We start from the raw sequence: 20783 nt of genomic DNA, 5'->3' as shown, positions 1-20783 counted from the left end.
ACCAAAACAACATTTTAAAATGTGTATTTTAAAACAGTACTTTAAACTTTTTACTTAAATAAACACATAGCATTTTCATGTGCCAGGCATTGTTCTAAGTGTTTTATGTATATTAACTTAAAATAATGTTATGAGGTTGGTGCTATTATCCCTATTTTATAGATGAGGAAGGTAAAGCACAGAAATTAACTTAAGATGTTAAGTTAAGTAACTTAATCAAGGTCACATAGCTAGTAAGTTACAAAACAGGATCTGAACCAAGTAATAAATAAGGCTTCAGTCTGTGTTTTTAACCACTATATGATGCTGTCCTTAGTCTGATTCTTCCCTTACCACCATTCCAAGTGAGATCATTATTCTAAAATTCTTTATGAATGATTATTTATAAAATCATTGTACCTATATTCAGTAAACTTTTTCACTATAACGTCCTTGCAACTTCTCTACTCCCCCAACAAAATGATGATGGGACAGCCAAATAAAACTGTATTATAGTTGCTTTATTTTTATTTGATTTTATAAATATTTTACTTATAAAATATTGAAGTACGATATACATTAAAAAATATAGACAAGTTTAGAGCGGAATTTTTACAAAGTAAACCTCCCACGTAATCAGTGTTCAGATCCAGAAACAGAAAGAACACTTACCAGTACCCAAGAAACACTCCCCTCCATGCCCTTTCCAGGCATACCACGTTCCCTCACACCAAAAGAACCACTATCCTGTTAACATTACAGAGTAATTTTGACCGTTTTTGAGCTTTATATAAATGAAATCATATGAAATGTACTCTTTTGTGTTAGCCCTCTTTTGCTCAAATATTATATTTGTGAGATTCACCTATGTTGATACATGTTGTTAACATTCATCATTTCAATGGCTTAATTCCACTGTGTGAGTATAGCACAGTTTCTTTATCCACTGTACTGTTGATAGACAATAGTGTTATTTAGTTTTTGGTGCATGCAGGGACATTCTTGAACTTGTTTTCTGAAGAATGTATCACATTTTTCTGACAGGTACATAACTAGAGTGGAATTTCCAGGCCATCATCTATGCATATGTTCAACTTTAGTAGGTATTGGTAGATAAGTTTTCCAGTATGTTTACAACTAACAATGATATATGGACTTAATCCCACATCCTTCCCACACTTGGTGCTATAGTTCTTTTTAATTCGAAACATTCTACTGGTAATCTCTTAACCATTTTAATTTGAATTTCATTGGTTACATATGGGTTTGAGTTTCTATTCATGTATCTATTGACCATTTGGATATTCTGTTTTCAATGCCAGTTCATCTTTTGTTCATTTTCCTATTGGATTACTATTGTTTTCTCATCGATGTATAAGAATTATTTATATATTCTGAAATCAAGGATGTATGTATTAAACATTTTCTCTTGCTTTATGACTCATCTTTCATTCTCTTTTGATGAAAAGGAGTTGTATATTTTAATATTATCTAATTGATTCATTTTCTTCCTTTATAAAAGTTAATACATTTTGTTCTCTGCTTTTTGACAACCTCAAATTCAGAAAGACTTTCTGTATATTCCAGCAATTTTACAGTTTTAGCTTATACATTTAGGTCTACAATCTATCTGGAATTGATCTCTGTATCTGATCTGAAGTAACATCAAAATTAATTTTTTTCAAGATGATAGTTTAGGGCGCCTGGGTGGCTCAGATGGTTAAGCGTCTGCCTTCGGCTCAGGTCATGATCCCAGGGTCCTGGGATCGAGTCCCGCATCGGGCTCCCTGCTCCTTGGGAGCCTGCTTCTCCCTCTGCCTCTCTCTCTCTTTCTGTCTCTCATGAATAAATAAATAAAAAGTTTTAATAAAAAAAAAAGATGATAGTTTAAATGGCCCTATAGCAATCTTTATTTCCTGTGTGTGTGTGTGTGTGTGTGTGTGTGTGTTTAAATGGAGAAAAGTACTCTAGTAGTCACTATCCATTCCAGATCAAAAAACAATTTAAAAAATAATAATAAACTAATGCTGACAACAAATCAGAATAAACAATAAATTGGTCTTAACATCTATGTGAGGCAAGTTATTTAAAAAGTTCAAAGTATAATGTTTGCTCAAGGTTATTTCCCATTCATTTCATCAGAGCTTGAGAACCGGCAAAGCAAAACTAGCCTGAAAAATTACTTTGATTTCACAAAGATAGTATTTTAAAAAGCCAGAGGATAATATATAAACTCTGTACCAAAATTAAATATATGTTTATAATAATGCAGAATTCAGTATTTAAAAAGCTGGTATTAAGGCCCATCTAAAGGAATGTTTAATTGGAAGTGACAAAAAGCACTCATTTTATCACATAATTTTAACAGTTACACAGCATGGGTTGAGTGGGTGTCACTCCTCATGTTAACTTCAAATTATACAACAAAAATCCTATCTAAAGTTGTCAAATCAGTCTTTACATAAACATTAACAAAACAAAAATGACAGTGGAAAGGAAAAAAACATGAAGAATGCGTATTTTAATCAAACAAGTTTCTTGTTAAAAAATCACAAGTGCTAAAAATCAAACTGAAATGGTATGTTTGAAGTACTATATTATAATACCTTTTTCATAAATCTAAAGAAACTGAAATGAAAGAGTATGGGACTTATAGCTAAAACAACTACAGATAGCCATTCAGCATATAAAATCTTCTTCATTTCAACTGAGGTCAAAGTACAAATTCTGGAAAGCTGCTTATTAACAGATACACAATTGTGTGTTAGTAATGTCCTACAAAAAGACCAATTTGGAACTATTAGGTTTTAATACTGGGTCTTTATACGTTAAGTGTACAATTAATTTGGGTCTCCATAAAGTATATTAGACCCTTGATATTCATGGCAGAATCATACTCAGACCTTTGTGAATCCCCTAATTCACAAATAACTTTATCCATAAAATAAAAAAGTGACCACCTTCAAGATACTTGAATTAATAGATACAGAGTTGGTGTTACTGCCATGTGTAAAATTTAAAATTACATTCTACCATTAAGACAAACACAATACATTTTCATATCTGAATGCACAGTATTTCGGACTCTGAAGAAGTATCTTGTGTGCAGAATATTTGATTTAAGACTTTGCTCCCTTACTGGGGTGCCTGGGTGGCTCACTTGTTAAGGGTCTGCCTTCAGCTCAGGTCACGATCTCGGGGTCCTGGGATTGAGCCCTGAGTCAGGCTCCCTGCTCAGTGGGGAGCCTGCTTCTCCCTCTCCCTCTGCCCCACCCCCAAAGGTGTGTGCGCACTAGCTTGCTCTCTCTCTCTCTCAAATAAATAAAATCTTTAATTCCTGAACAAAACATACAGTTCAAAAAATCATGACAGAATGTAAACCTTTCAACTGTACTTTTTCTTGCATCTAATGCCCTGGGACTTGAAAAACAGTAAAGGAAGCCTGACTTAATAATCATAAAGCCTAGCATACTGCCATGGGTTCTAAAAAATCTCACAAAATATCATGAAGGGAAAATGAAAACTTTGGGGCACCTGGGTGGCTCAGTTGGTTAAGCGACTGCCTTCAGCTCAGGTCATGATCCTGGAGTCCGAGGATCAAGTCCCGCATCGGGCTCCCTGCTGAGCAGGGAGTCTGCTTCTCCCTCTGACCCTCCCCCCTCTCATGCTCTCTCTATCTCATTCTCTCTCTCAAATAAATAAATAAAATATTTTTTTTTAAAAAAAGGAAAACTTTGAAGTCAAAGAAGTAAATTGACTGAAAAGAGACATTATAAGGAAAGTTAAAGGAATTAGAGGTTTTTAAGAAACAGCCATGTAATAACTTGATTATTACATTACACTAAAATAATTTAGATTTACATTCAAAACTATAAACAAGCATTTAACACTAAGACTGCACTGAGTATTGCAGGACATGAAGAATTGGTATTATAACTCTGTTAAGAGACAACCTGAAAGAAAGAAAGAAAGAAAGAGAGAGAGAGGGAGGGAGGGAGGGAGGGAAGAAGGAAGAAGGAAAGAAAGAAAGGAAAGAAAGGAAGGAAGGAAGGAAGGAAGGAAGGAAGGAAGGAAGGAAGGAAGGAAGGAAGGAAGGAAGGAAGAAAGGAGGAAAGGAAGAAAGGAAGAAAGAAAGAAAGAAATTAATTTACAACCTAGTTTAGTCAAAGCTACAAAGACACTTGATTGGTAGGATGAATATATGGGCAAGAAACATGTAACTTTTGCCAGAAATGTGGTAAGAGCAAAGCCAGGTACCTATACCAATTATTGAAACAGGAATGGATCTTTAATCACAATTGAAGATGAGTTTGAGAATTTGAGAATTAAGAAACGGTTCACATTGTAAAATATAAGGTGAGATCAACTCACCACATTCCCTCAGAACAGAATTAAACTATATTGTGGAAGATATAGAAATAGGGGAAGCATTCAAGACCAAAGAAATCACTGTGTGGAAAGAAAATTCTGTGAATATAAATATAAATATATAAGAAAGAAGTGCACATCAGTATGAACTGTGACTAAAGACAAAGTACTCTCACTCTGCAGCAGTGCACAGTGGCAGCAAAACCATCTATGGATACAAGCATCTATCCTCAGAGTGAGTTACATAATAATTGCTAAGCAATTTAAAAATCTTTTTATAATCAGATAAAACTTTAATGAAAAATTATGCCACTGAAAATATAAAGTAAACAAACCCAAACAAATTCTCTCCATTTAAACAGTAACTTGTGCTTTGTAAGCACCAATTAATGTTTAATACCTTTAAAGTCAATGAATAATGACAATTTTCAAAAATTTTAGTTTGTAGAAATGTGTAGCATTAGCTCTGAAGTATTGCCTTCTGCTGTTTAAACCCAGGAGGACTCAATTCATCTATATCTAGAAGGAGTAAGAATGGCAAGATAATAAACCTAAGGATTTATAACCTGACAAACTCTATGTTCAGAAGATAAGATTGTGTTCAGGAAAAATCTGAAGCTTTTTCCCAAAGATCTCTAACAGTTTATAATAATTGCTTCTAATTTAATGGCTGGAGTGCTTGCTTCGGCAGCACATATACTAATTTAATGGCTGGGTTAGAAATGTCAATGTTACCCTCCCAAAAATATACACAATCAACCACATCTGCTTATAAAAATTTCTTACCTTTTCAATGTCTTTGGATCAAAAATTAAGGGAATCCCTATAAATTTTCATTGAAACTCACCCTTGGTTGCTGGCATCTAAGAATTCCCCTTTCTTCCCAGCTCTGTTTTATATCTTTCTTAGGATATCTTATTCATGTTTTCTATGCAGTTATAGAGAACAAAAGATATGTAATTTGTTCAGTCCACTATAATGCCAGAATAAAAAGTCTTTACAAAGAATTTCAAAAACTGTCCTCACAGTCTAATATTATTAATACAAAAGGGTGAATTAATGGGGCGCCTGGGTGGCTCAGTTGTTAAGCATCTGCCTTCGGCTCAGGTCATGATCCCAGGGTTCTGGGATCGAGCCCCCATCGGGGTCCCTGCTCTGTGAGAAGTCTGCTTCTCCCTCTCCCACTCCCCCTGCTCATATTCCCTCTCTCATTGTCTCTCTCTCTTATAAATAAATAAATAAAATCTTTAAAAAAAAAAAAGGAGGGGTGAATTAATACTGTTCAGCCTAATCAGTGTATTCTTGTAACTCATCCTTTCTAGTCATGAATTCCATTTTCTCTTTTAAGAATATCACAACCTAGGGGCGCGTGGGTAGCTCAGATGGTTGGGTGTCTGCCTTCAGCTCAGGTCGTGGTCCCAGGGTCCTGGGATTGAGCCCCACATCGGGCTCCCGGCTCAGTGAGGGGCCTGCTTCTTCCTCTCCCTCTGCCTCTCGCCCTGCTTATGCTCTCTATCTCTCTATCTCTGTGTCTCAAATGAATAAACAAAATCTTTTTAAAAAATTTTAAAAAAAAGAATATCACAACCTTCTTTTGCTTTTGCACTGTGCCTTTCACTGGAAAAATAGGAATTTCTGTCACAGGGTAATTTTTTACAATTTTTCTACTGTGCTAGTGTATAGCAGGTAGAAGGCTACTATAAAGTGCTCTCAGAGTTTGGAGAGAAAACAAGATCAATACAATAGTTGAATATGGTTATCTGCAGAAGAACAGTACAATAGAAACAGCACAAGAACAAAGCTTAAAAACACTTGGGTTTTAATCCCAGTTTCCTGCTGAGCAAGTGACCTCAAATAAGCTATTTAACCTCTCTCATCCTCAATCTCTTAATTCTTTTTAAGAAAATACCACTACCCATCTTAGGGTTATTTTAAGATAATTCAGTAGGCATTCAATTAAATAATAGCTATTATTATCTTAAAGAATGTTTAAATGTTTTCTGATAAAAACCAGAGAAACCTACTAATTCAACCATTATCCCTAGGAGGCTAGACTAAATTTACAGAAAGCTATGATCCAATTCAATCCGGTTTATTATCCTGTCTATAACAAGGTAATGGTACTTCTGGAAGCACTAAAATTGGGAACTGAATATTAATTATTGGTTTTAGTTATTAAATAGTTTATGTAGTACATATTTAATCCTAGAGCATTTAAATTCCATTTCTGTATTTGGAGAATTGCCCTCTAGATGAGTCTTAGTGAGAAGCCAAGGCTACCTTCCACTAAAGCAAACGTGCCCAACATCCACTTTACAGGTCTCCCTTGTAGGCTCTGCCAGTCAGATGCACCCCATTCTCTTCCCTTTTCTCCCACTGGACCTGATTCAGGGGTCAATGCAAAGAAATGAAGGCTTTAAGGAACTAATTCTGGTTAGAGTGGCAGCAGCAGCAATCTTCCAAAGTCAGAAGCCAAACAAATACATTCTCTGGTTCTATTACAACCTGGATAAAAGTCTCTCTTAAGACCACTGAATCCCCCTTACTCTGAACCTATGCTCTCCAAACAATATATTTTATATTTTATATTCTATATATCTTAATATCATGAAGGGCATTAACAAGTGCTCTATCCACAGAAAAAGGAATAATCTAAACATAAATGAATATACCGGGGTTCTAATGTTTTTCATGAGTATATAATGAGTGTGGTACATTTGTCAGACCTCTACAGCCTGATCCTCTGTGGAAAATGACAAATCAAGTGCCAGAGCACCTCAAATAGGAACCAGATTCCGAACCCACGGCACGAGTAAAATATAATTACTTGTGCTATTTTCTGTGACAGATAATTCATTTTGCACACATAGACTTCCAACACAAACTACTAAATAGCCGACAGTGATCTACACAAGTCAGTAGCTGTCTAATGCTTTCAGTGGCACTGTGCACAAGTGACAATTTGCCCCCCTCCCATAAAAGAAAGATGCCATACTTTCAAGGTCCAAAGAGAGAAAGAAATGAAGACTGTGTCTGAGAGGAGAGGAAGTTGATTTTCTAAGTTCAGAAGATTAACTTTTTTCTCCCAGGAGAGTTTGCAAAGCCAGTTTTTACATACATAAGTTTCTACCGCATTAGACATTATTCCATTTAAAACACAAAACACTCAACATTTAGAACACTGGTAAATTTAATTTTAACCAGAAATCCCTTCTACCTGAATTACACAATTTCTCAACTAAGCCTCCACCGACATGCTGCCCAGTCACACTTAAAAATGGGAATGAGAATACAGATATTTGTTTTTCCTATTAAAAAGCAAATGTCAAATGTACATTTCATACCTTTATTAAAATTAGTCTCTAATTACTACTCCTGAGGTTTTGTTTCAGGTACAAAGTATGTTTAAATCAGAAAACTGGAACAATTATGTTGCAAAGAGAATTTCTCCAAAGGAATAAAACTTTTCTCGCTGATATTTCAATATGACATACCAAAAATATTAACCTAAGCATATTAATGCCCAAAAGATATTAAGTCAAAGCACAATACCGGAACAGATTCGAAATATATCTGATCCGATTTTTTACCTACTCTCAATTTTTAATTTATAGACCCAGCATTCAAATCTTATGTGTTTATATTCACTGTCCTTTCAAAAGTTGTATCAAAATTCAATAGACAAACCACCCAAAACACCAACTTTGGTAGGGTCCGTTCTTTTTCTTTAAGATTTTATTTATTTATTTGACAGAGAGAGAGAGACAGCACAAGCAGGGGGAGTGGGAGAGGGAGAAGCAGGCTTCCCGCTGAGCAGGGAGGCCAATACGGGGCTCGATCCCAGGATCCTGGGATCATGACCTGAGCCGAAGGCAGATGCTTAACAACTGAGCCACCCAGGTGCCCCGGTAGGGTCAGTTCTTAAAATCAACTAAGAACTTACTTTACAATTCTGTCTGCATCTGGAATAGTAACAATACAAATATTCTTTAGAATTCTTATCCACACATTACCAAAAATATTTCAGAAATTTGAAAGTTACCACACAAATGACTGTTCTTTCTTCATCACTTCTTCCCTAATGTATCTCAGAAAACTAATTTCAAAAATACCATTTATGGGGCACCTGGGTGCCTCAATCAGTTAAAGGTCTGCCTTAGGCCCAAGTCATGATCCCAGGGGCCTGGGATCCAGCCCTGGGCTCCCTGCTCAGCAGGGAGCCTGCTTCTCCCTCTCCCCTACCACCCGCCCAACCCCCCTGCTTGTGCTCTCTGGCTCTCTCTTTCTCTGTCAAATAAATAAATAAAATCTTTTTAAAAATTAAAATACTATTTATATTCACAAAGACCTAAAATTGCTCACCTTCCATAATAACCCACACCCAAAAGTAAATCACCAGTCCTAAAAATGGAGCTACTTTGAACAAGTCAATGGCATGGAGACTAGGTGGTGGGATGACTACAGGCCTTTTTGGATCCTGATTCAAACAAACTACCTATAAAATGGCATTTTTTAGATATCAGGGGAAATGTGGATTGGATAATCAGATATAAAATTTCTCTTACTTTGACGAGTATGATAATGGTATTATGATTAGCTAATATTAGGTTCTTATATTTTTAAAGGAGATATATGTAAATGTAACTTTAGAAGTGACATGACAATGCCAGAATTTAAAATACCAGACAAAAGAAGGAGCAATTATGTCAAAATGTTGATAACTTTAAATCAAGGGAGGAGTCTGTATGTCTATTATTTAACATAATAATGTTATTTATGTTTAAAATTTTTTTACAGAAAGTAAGTGGGGAAAAAAGGAACAAAAGAATAAACCAATCAGTTACCTTTTCCCAGTCAACTCAACTTGGCCTTTCTTATTGAAGAAGAACTTGGAATCATTATATCCCCAACCATTCCATTTCATAACTTCTTGCCTAGTAATAATAAAAAAATATGTTAGACCTATGCTAAAATCTCATAATTAAAAACATAACAACTAAATTTAATGCATTCAAAGGAAAAAAAGGAACGAGAGAAAAATATAGAGTATGCAACAATTTGTATATGTTACTAGTTTACATTATAGGATGGCCTAAAAAAATTTGCAATTAAAATAAAACTTGAGTAAGAAGCAAATTTTTGCCTATATTAGAAAAATCACAATTATTTATCTGCTATGATGAAAAAGACCAATTTACAGAGTAAGTTCTCTAGTAATGACACTCTAGTAGCAGACACTTAATAAAATAGATAAAAAATCTGAGAGCTGGGTTTACAAACATTCTAAATCCTCCAACTTCCATGTAACTACCAATTTCTATCTTGACCTACATATTAACATAACAGTTAATGACTACACCAGTTTTTAGTATTCCAAAACAATACGGTATTTTGAATTTCTAAAATGCTAATATTTCATTGTCTTAAAAATCACTTTCATCAGAATCAGGGACTCAGTGGGACGCCTGGGTGGCTCAGTAGGTTAAACATCTGCCTTCGGCTCAGCTCATGATCCCAGGGTCCTGGGACTGAATCCCACATCGGGCTCCCTGCTCAGCGGGGGGCCTGTTTCTCCCTCTGACTGCGGCTCCCCCTGCTTGTGCTCTCTCTCTGTCTTGCTCTCTCTGACAAGTAAGTAAATAAAATTAAAAAAAGACTTTAATTTTGAATACTACATAAGAATAGATAGGTCTAGGCCTGTGCAGAACACAATACACAACCACAATGAAGTATTCTACCAGCATTTATTACATGTTTTAGCATGGTCCCCTAGTATATCTGGGCAACAAATTTTATTGCAAATTCAATTATGCAGTCTATGATGAAAATACTTGAAGAAAACTTCTCTATACAGAAACTTATTTGCTGCATAAAAATTTCAAAATATATCACAAGAAAAAAATCTGTAAATATTTGTGGTGATGGATGTTAACTAGATTTATTGTGGTGATCTTTTCACAATATATACAAATTTTGAATCATTACATTGTACACCTAAAATTAATTACAAGTATATGTCAATTTTTTAAAAATGTCAAAATAAACAAAGATGCACTCATTAGAAAGTATTCTAACTCTCCGTAATTCCCAAGGAAGAACAATATGTCAACTGACAAGCAAGTTTCTTATTACAATCATAATTCTTCATCCAAATCAAAGACTTTTCAAACAAGTAGAACACTAACACAGCACAACTGGACCAAGTATAGGTTGTTAAATGGTCACTACCTATACATAAAACTGAGAAAAAGAAACTAGGCATGCTCTCTTTAAAACTAGTTTGCTATCAATAAAAACTCCAGTCCCTAAACAAAAACAAATGGTTCAAAAACATCCCAAGAGTATCAATCCAGAGACTGGGTTTGTAGATGAGCCTGTTATGAACTATCACCCAATGTTTTCTTCTGATTTCACATTCCTACCTCATTGTAGAGGGAGGTTCTGGAAGAGAGCTTTTAGAAAAATCTCTACAGAAAAACCTCATGGCTAATGTCACCACTGACTTCCCATTTTCTTAAGATTACATTTTCTAAAAACCAATTTACTTATCATCTGCTTCACTTTTTTCATAATTATATTCTCTTCACTTCTATGAAGTATAATTTACTTAATATTTTATATTTCCATAATAATTTACATGAGGATGATATGTACATTTTAATTAACATTTTACTTAATGTTTTATAATATGGTATAAGTTATTTGTGAAATACATTTTATTAGTGGATTTAAACATTTGTCATGAAGTCTGTACTCAATAAAACAAAGTTTGGTGTTACACAAAATAAATGCAAAAATACCAACATAGTCATTTTGCTTTGCTATTACAATCACTAGGCACTGGGAAATTATTTCAGTACAGATGTTGAATTTGGTATGTTTACATAGCTTAACAATGAAAATCATTTTCCTTAAAATTATGTTTAGATTTAAAAAAAAAATTATTCCCATATGGCCTCAAAGTAAAAAGTGAAACCTGATTACATGTGTTCACTCTTAGCACTGCACAAGAAAAATAAATCAAGGAAAGTGGGAAATATCTGCTGCTGTGCACTCAAAAATGAAGAAATTTACATTCTGAAGAATCACTAGCCTTAAATTTTCAGTTGGGTAACAGTCTAAAGAATTCCCAAGTTTTCAACTATAGGCTAAAGGTACTTTTTTCTCTCCTTTCATCTCAACTAGAAAATTCTGCCTATGATATTTATACCATTACCATTTATATACCATTACCATATTTATACCAACTTATGGAGCCTTCCCAGAAGTTGAAATGTAGACATTTATAATCCATTTGTGCCCCCCCAACAGTATTATGTTGCTGAAAATAGTATATATTTAAAACCTAGGTTGCCCCAAAATCAATCTTCTGATATCTTCAAGTACCCCACATATTATATAAAAAGTAGGCAAATTTCCTAGGTTTCTGGTATTAAACTTTGTACAAAGGTATAACCCTTAAATTACTAATATATTTCATGAGAGTTAAACACAACTATGTGATTAAACTTTCAAAATAACTTCTTATACAGAAGAATATAATAAGTAACCTGAAGGGCATTATAACATTAACATTTTAAAAGTTAATAATAAAACTTTAGTCAGAATTCTAAAGCTAAAAAGATCCTTAGAAATCACCCAGTTCAACTGCTCATTTTTCAGATGAAGAAATTTATGCCCAGAGAAGCACTCATGATTACACAGCTAAGCTAGTTGTGAGCAACAGAAAGTGAACCCCCAGTCTTGGGAGAGGTAGTATCCAAAACCCACGAAGTCATGTCCTCAAGTAATCAAAATGATTTAAACGAACACTTCTTTCATCACAGCAATATTTTTCAAAGCACTATTCCATTGATTATTATAGTCATTCTTCTGCACTTGACATTTAAAAATCAAGGACTATGGTTGAGTCAGTAAGCCCTTACTTTATCTATAGTATAATGACTTCCGGCATTCAGAATAATTATCCCAAAGTATGGCAAGCACTAAAATGAAGAATGATCAAAGAATCATCAACATTCCATAAGATTCAAATAAAATGATTCAATTTCCTACTAACCCCAGAGATCAATTAACCAGACTGATCCCTCAGACTTTTCAATTCTTAGAGCTAACTACACCAAATTTAATGTCTTCAAAATACAAGGCCCCTCCTCCTGCCAAGAAAAAAGAAAACTGGATTGATTTTACTACATGAAAAATGAAAAAAATAAAACAAATGTTTTACACATTTACTTATCTAACCATAGTATCAAATGGTGAAGAAGCACTTTGTATTAGTTGGCGTAACAAAAGAAAACGGAGACATAACATAGCATCATGTATACACAAGGTGGCAGTATTCTCCCATGATATACATATTCAGTACTCCGCATTCCCCCCCCAGCTGTTGTTTGCACAATCTTTAACTGAAATATTTAGATCTAACATTATTATTATGAAACCCAGAGACCCTTTCTTTAAAATGGGAGATACTCACTTTTAAGTCTCTGCATATACATAGACTACTACTACTACTATTACTCTAATAATAATAATAAATTGCAAGCATCCTGATATAAATGCATAGTTTCTACCATTACTATTTCTAATCATATTTTTTCATTAGAAAATATAGAAAAGGAAAATATGCTTTAACCTAATTTTATTTTGGCTTAGTAATAAAAAATTCAACTAAGTGATAACAAAAATTTTTTTCCAATATAATTCCAATAATCAAAATTCTAATAAAAGATACTTCACTACTTAGTTCAGATGAAAACCAAATTTTTATCTATCGTTTCCAGTTTAAACAATAAGAAAAAGATATTATGATCTCAGAGATTTTAGAAAATAAAAACTGAAGTGCAAAACTTAATCCTCAATGCCAGATTTTTTTTTAAAGATTTATTAGAGAGAGAGAGAGAGAGAGAGAGAGAGAGAGAGAGAGAGAGCGCGCTCAAGTGCACATGTGGGGGGAGGGGCAGAGGGTGAGGGATTGAGAGAATCTCCAGCAGACTCCCCACCAGCATGGAGTCTACTGCAGGGCTTGATCTCACAACCCTGAGATCATGATGTGAGCCAAAACCAAGTTCAATGCTGGATTTCTAACTAACCAGGCTCAGTAACAGATAAATTCAAATTAATCCCATATGTAGTACAATATATATAAATAAAAAATCCTTATTATCAGGTTGTGTGCTTAATTACTTCAAGACCCAGAAAACCTAAAGGACATCATGAGGGGCGCCTGGGTGGCTCAGTTGGTTAAGCGACTGCCTTCGGCTCAGGTCATGATCCTGGAGTCCTGGGATCGAGTCCCACATCGGGCTCCCTGCTCAGCAGGGAGTCTGCTTCTCCCTCTGACCCTCTTCCCTCTCGTGCTCTCTGTCTCTCATTCTCTCTCTCTCAAATAAATAAATAAAATCTTAAAAAAAAAAAAATAAAGGACATCATGAAAGTGAAGTAAAAAAGTGTTGAGAAAGATACCAAGATTTTATCAATACAACAAATATATCCCTAAAAAGATCTGCAACAAAAAAATTCCTATAATTGAAATAATCCTACTAACTTCTTTTATTAAAAAAAAAAAATTGAAGCTAAGTTACCATTAGACATATAAGGGGCTAATGAGGGGAGAAAACTACAGAATACTAATTCTAAACTTAATTTAAAATGTATACATTTTTAAACTTAATATCATATCTAGACTACAGGTCCTACAAAATTATTTTTTTTAAAGACTTTATTTATTCTGTCAGAGAGAGAGAGTGCAGGCATGAGCACAAGCAGGGGAGCAGCAGGCAGAGGGAGAAGCAGGCTCCCCACTGAGCAGGGAGCCCAACATGGGACTCAGTCCCAGGACTGCGGGATCATGACCTGAGCCGAAGGCAGACGCTTAACCGACTAAGTCATCCAGACGTCCCTACAAAATTATTTCTAAAAACTCAATAGAAAAACTATATGAAACTATTTACAATGCTTACTTCCTCAACCTAACAGTGCAACTAATTTCCTTTTGTTAACCTAAGCAGCTTAATTATAAGTACAGTAATTTATGTATACTATAAGAGAAAGCCCCTTTACAAAAAAAGAATAGAAAAAAATTTTTAAAAAAAGATATGGAGGCAACTCAGTGGTTCAGTTGGTTAAGCTTCCGACTCTAGATCTCAGCTCAGGTCTTGATGTGAGTTCAAGCCCCACGCTGGGCTCCACCCTAGCGAGGAGCCTACTTAAATAAAGAAACAAACAAATAAAAGACATGGATAAATTATCATCACTTAACACTGCTACAATATCAGGATACCAAGACTGTTAAAACATTTGACTTAGAATAGATAGATGTCATCAGCCTTTGATGGCTTGATACCATCAAACACCTGAATCACAGAATTCCTCTTGCCCGATATAAAACTTACCAAGAACTCTTCTAATTACACTTCATTTTCCCCCAAGAAAAAGTGGCCAATTGATAATTGTGTTTTTTCACCATGAATTAGTCCACTGACATTCTAATTAACTTTGGTCACTAATGAGAATAGTTTACACAAGTCGGACTACCTAAATATGATGGACTCCAGGGCCCTGACAAGATCAGGTTGCTGGACAGTTCAACAAGATAATATCCCTGCCCTCTAAACTGTGTACTTTCTCCTTGCAAAACCTGTACAGGATCATGCAACACTTTAAACTTCAACATGAATTTCAATCGTCCCTCAAAATCCCCATTATAAGTTTTAAATCCCTAGTTGCCATAATAAAAATGTGGCCCTTCCATGTAATAAATTATTAATCAACTTTCTAATATCTTCCAGTGTGATAGTGTAAAATGGATTAAATTTAAGATTTATGACAGAGAAAGTTGTTAGCAAGAACATGGAGAAGAGGAATCCAAATGCATTACTGGTAAACTACTCCACAGAGCAATTTTGTGCTAAGTTTTCATAGGTAATGCCATTTCTATGACCCAGCTATGCAACTCCCCGGCATATATCCAGGAGGAATTCACACACAGTTCCATAAGGGACTATTCCCTGGAGCATTATTCGTAAGAGTAGCTAGAGGCATCACTAGAGGAATGGATAAGGGTTAAGCAAATTCGGTGAAATAATATGCAGCAACCAAAAGCAGTGAGGAAGACAGATATATATACAGAAACATGAAAAGAATTTTTAAACAGTGGCAAACATAAAAGGAGAAAACAGTAAGATCTATAGCATAATACTAATTTTTTTTTTTTTAGTTCATGGCATTTGTCTATGAACAAATGTGAGGCCTCTCTTATTTTTTATTTTTATTTTCCTCCATCTCTGATTCCTAATCCTATCTGACCCCTTCCATGGACATTCATTAATGTTCTTGAACATATGTGCATGTGTTTAAAGTAAAATATGTTACTTTCTGGGTGTATTTTTAATTTGACTAAATAGTATTATGCAATTTTATTAGTGTTTTATTAATAGTATTACGTTATTATGCAAATGCAATGAACTAAAAAAGTATGATTACAACTCTGCACCTGAAGCAAATATGCTGCTCAGCCCTTGAATCTCAGTGCAGTTTCTCTCTGTTCTAAAAAAACAATTCTTTCTTTCACATATACATAGATATTCCATGATGGTTTGTTATAAAACCCACTGTTGGATTTCTTAGCAATCTCCACAAATTTTTTTTAAATAATAGAAATCCATTCATAATGAATCAGCTTCAAATAGTCTGCAAGTCAAATATATATTTAATTTCCTAGATTCAACTTTTTAGGTTACAAGAAACTGGCACTTCATTGAAGAAACTTTTTAAAACCTGAATTCAAGGGTCAAAAATTGTGTCCCTAAAGTCAAAATCCTATTATACTTGCTATGAATCAATGAATGAAAGGAAAAATAGATAGCTATGGGGGAAAAAATCTTATAGACAGAGGCACAAAAAAGCAGCGGAAGAAGGGGAGACTAGGGAAAATAAGGCAAGGCCAGCTTTACCCCTTGGCAGAATAATCTGGTACTAACTACTCCCTGCAGGCGCCTAGGATGTCTTCCCTTACCCCCCAGACTTCTCTTACACACACCGAATTCTACCAACTGGAAAGTCATTACTGTTTGAATAATCTCTTTGAAAATAGAAATACAGACCATTAGTCATTCATGCAAGTAGTAGTATATATTCCAAATACTTTGTGCTAGGGCAGGCGCGTTATATAAGGACGTACTCACACAAGCCTGCTATCCGCCACTCCAAAGGCCTGGAAAGACACTACTCTCCTGTCCTTTACCTTCGTATCTGGGTCTGTGTAGTGAGGGAACAGTCTTAATCAGTATCCGGGAGTTGTCTTGGCAAAAGACAAAGAAAAGGGATGTACCCTTCCCCTGACCATGTGAGCTCCCTAATCTATACTTTAAATTTCATGTTTTATTCCCTCCACTGTCCACTTGTAATCTAACCAATATGGCAATTTACGCAGCGAATTCCAGACTTTGTCTACCACCAGCTGGGAAAATGCCAATTCACTTTAACTGCTCCCTCTCTGCTTGCTAGTAATTAAAATAAGAATAATAACACAAGCTTATTATACTGACCAATCTGTAAGTGACCAAAAACATTTCTGGTACAGTCTTACATTTCTGCAAACAGCAAAGAAAATATGAATGTCTCCAAAAGTCCGTATGCCATTTTATAACAGAAACCAAGCCTTTGAGTTCCCTTTCTCAGCTGTCTTCCAGGGTACAACCCAATAATCTTAACAAGACCCTAAAAAAGCCAAGACTAAAATCCATACCTGCTTGATATCCATAGTATTCTTGCTTGTAACAAGTGGGGTTTTTCTCTTTACTAAAATAGTAAGCAGCAGCCCCTTCTACTTTAAAAGACAGGTAGCTGGAATTGTTACCTTTGCTTCTGGCAAACCCACAGGAAAAAAATGAACTCCACAAAGTTTGGAGGGAGAAAAAAAAGAGATATTACAATCATGACCCAATCACAATCACAATAGAGGTTCCCAAACATCTTGGGAGTATAAAAATCACTGGGTACTCATTTTAAAAGCAGAATTCTGGATGTCACTCTAGACCTAGCCAATAATTAGAATCTCTGAAAGTGGGGTCTCAGAATATAAACATTTTAAACAAACACTGCCAGAAAATTCTGATGCTAGCCCTCCACAGACCATAATTGTGTAAGCACTGCCCTAAGGAATGAGGAAAAGTTGAGAGCAGAAGCCTCAACTGTTGAATATCCACAAAGGAATACAAAGCCTTAAAGAAAATGGTTTATCAAGTTACTCTTACCCAAACTCTATCAAAATCAGAAGGGAGTGGAACCAGTGGGGGAGAAGGGAACAACTTTAAATTCACTGCACTATAGGAGAGGAGAGACCTGAGGAGAATTCTGCAACAAAACAAGAGGGCAGCAAGGGCAAAGTGAGGGCACTCACCATGTGAAAGACAGGGGAAAGGGAGTAACAGGAAATGGAGATTCGGTTATGTGACCAAGGAGGCAGACAGGTTTATACCCCAATTTTACAAAGGATTATCCTGTAAGGGGGAAATGAAGGTTATACAGAGATAATACTTTCTGACCCAAATTTCAGGAAAGTCAACCTGTTTGTTATGGAAATTTTCCTAGTTTATACATGTTAAAAAGGATATAAAAATTAAGACAATGGTTTATCAAATAACTTGCCTTTAGCGATTTCAAAGTTCAATGTTCCAGTTTATGTGTTCACCAAGGCCACACACCAAGAAGAGGCAGTAGTGGGCCCCAACTCCTAAGAGCCAGAAAGAAGAGTTGCAAACGACAAGAAGCACAATGGTGACCACTGTGTGCATCATACTGACAATCAGCACACCATGCAGCATAAGAAATTGCTAATTCTCTTTACTCTTTGGGTTCTTCCTTTTCTTCCTAACACATAAGGTGGTATTCATTAGAAATCTGTTCTCGATATTAAAATGCCATGGTTGCCACTGCCTATGCTTTCATCTTCAATTATTTCAGCACCAGATTCTTCTTACTCTTTCTATACAGTATACTGCAATAGCAGTAATAGTGCATAATACTGTAGAGCTATGGGTTATATAATCATTACCTCATTTCTTTTTCATAATAATGTATGTGAGATTAATGATATAGGTTTTATTATTCCTATTTAAAACATAAGAAAGGGGGCACCTGGGTGGTTCAGTCAGTTAAGCATCCACCTTCGGGTCAGGTCATGATCCTGGGGTCCTGGGATCAAGCCCCGCAGCAGGCTCCCTGCTCAGCAGGGAGTCTGCTTCTCCCTCTCCCTCTGCCCTTCCTCCCTGCTCATGCTCTCTCTCTTGCTTGCGCACTCTCTCTCAAGTAAATAAAATCTTCAAAATATAAAAAAATAAAACATAAGAAAGGTTTAGAAAGAGTCAGTAGCTTGTCCAGAGTCACACAAACAGTACATGACACAACTAGGATTTAAATCTTGGTCTTCTGGCTGCAACACTTCTTAATTACCAAACTATGATTTCAATGTACTCACTGATTCAAAAGCTCAGAGAATATAGCATTCATCTAGCTGAGAGGAGAAGGCTTCACTTCCAATTGCGTTGGAAAATTCAATAATCAAGCAGAAGCAGAAAAGCACAAGGACTTTCCCATGCTAGTAAACAGCCCAAACTGGCTGAAGCATAGAGCATATGCAAGAAAGTCATGGAGAACAGCAGAACTTTGAATGCCAAATTAAGGGATTAAGCTTTATTACTTCAATAATTAATAGGGAGCAATAGGATCAAAACAGTATTTTCTATGTTTCACACTGCCACCAAAAGTAAAAATCTAACAGTATCTGCTTTAAAATTTTGCTACTCTCCAATGTGGATGAAATTCCAATTCTTTAACATAGCATACAATGTCTTTTGCAATCTGGCTCCAAGCTACATTTTTACCTTCCTTAACAACTATTCTTTCAGCCACACTGAAAGTTATCACATTTCCTTATACACACCATGACCTTTTATGTCTGCCTGTTCTTGTACTTACATACATATATATATATATGTATACACACACACACACACACACACACATCCCTCCTCTGAAATGCCCTTCTCCCTCTAGAAAACTCCTATGTATCCATCAAGAACCAGTCCAAAAGTTACTTTTTATAAAGCCTTTCCTATCTTCCTCAAGGAGAATTTATGGCTCCCTCTGTATTACACTGATTATAGCATTTACTATGTCATATCTTCTACATATCTGTCTATATATCTCTACTGGGCTGTTAATAAATTTTGCAATGTTAGAATGTAGCACAGCACTAGCAGGTAACAATTACTCACACTTTCTCTGAACAAAGATTGGTCTGGTAATGGAATGGAGAATCATTTGAAGGGGAAAAATAAAGGAAGATCCAGAGTAGATGTGAGACAATTAAGATTTTATCTAGGTTGGTGTCAATGGGAGAAAAACAAAAGTGTCTTCACAATCACACCTAATAGATAGAATCTATCTGATCTGTCAACAGCCTGGATAAGGGACAGGGAATGGAGCTCAGCAAGGCCTTATAACCGAGACACTGGCCTTGAAAGGTGTCTAAATAACAGGAGAAATAAATAGAAATAGTGGAGTACTAGGATTGAAAGCTAAAATAACGACCTTACACATGCATACTAGGTTGAAGAATTCAGCAAGGCAGTCAGACAGAAATGTACAATAATTAAAAATGTGAAAATGGAAGCTGACAGTTAGAAATATTTACTTAAAGTTTCCCCTAATAGTGGTAAAAGCTAATACAGTCTGAGTAGATGAGGTTATTAAGAAAGAAAATGTTTGGGTGCCTGGGTGGCTCAGATGGTTAAGCATCTGCCTTCGGCTCAGGTCATGATCCCGGGGTCCTGGGACAGAGTCCCGCATCGGGCTCCCTGCTCCTTGGGAGTCTGCTTCTCCCTCTGCCTCTCTCTCTCTCTCTCTCTGTCTCTCATGAATAAATAAATTTAAAAAATCTTTAAAAAAAAAAAGAAAATGTTTAAAAGAAAAGGACTGACTAAAAAATTAATCTCAAGGAAATCCTCTAGGAAGCAGAAGGAAGAAAAGTCAGCAAAATCATGGCCAGAAGGGTAGGAAGAAGACCAAGACAGTGTAACAACACGGGAGCTAAGGAAAGAGATATTAGGTACCAGGTATTGGGAACCGGTCAAGAAAATGACTAAGGATTTTATAATTAGGTTACTGATTGCTTTTAAAAGGGCTGCTTCAAAAGAGTGATATAGGCTGAAAACACTCTCAATAAATTATGAGTGTGCTTTTAAGAAAACAGGAAAAATCAAGGAAGAAAAAAAGACTGCTGAGGTTCTGGGAAAATGGCTAAGTAGGAGAATCCTGAGCTCACCTTGTCCCAAAGACACACTAAGGTAACAGCTACACAAGTGCAGCTAACTCTGAAAACCACCCAAAGACCATCAGGACAGACCTTTCACATCAAAAAGGGTAGGAGA

At 35.6% G+C, this 20783-nt stretch overlaps 1 protein-coding gene across 3 annotated transcripts in view; it reads right to left on the bottom strand.

Annotated features, from left to right (window-relative positions):
* The window catches only part of AGPS (alkylglycerone phosphate synthase), a 182300-nt gene that overhangs the window by 103037 nt on the left and 58480 nt on the right, over positions 1 to 20783 (bottom strand). For all 3 annotated transcript variants that reach the window (XM_027589240.1, XM_027589237.2, XM_027589239.1), the window contains exon 2: positions 9192 to 9281. In XM_027589240.1, coding sequence (XP_027445041.1) covers positions 9192 to 9271 — 80 coding nt within the window. In that variant the 5' untranslated portion in view covers positions 9272 to 9281. The remainder of the gene's footprint in view (positions 1 to 9191; positions 9282 to 20783) is intronic.

This window comes from Zalophus californianus, chromosome 3 (assembly GCF_009762305.2).
Source record: "Zalophus californianus isolate mZalCal1 chromosome 3, mZalCal1.pri.v2, whole genome shotgun sequence".
NCBI classification, from domain to species: domain Eukaryota; kingdom Metazoa; phylum Chordata; class Mammalia; order Carnivora; family Otariidae; genus Zalophus; species Zalophus californianus.
The sequence above is the reverse complement of the archived record's forward strand: the minus strand, read 5'-3'. Positions and strand labels throughout refer to the sequence as shown.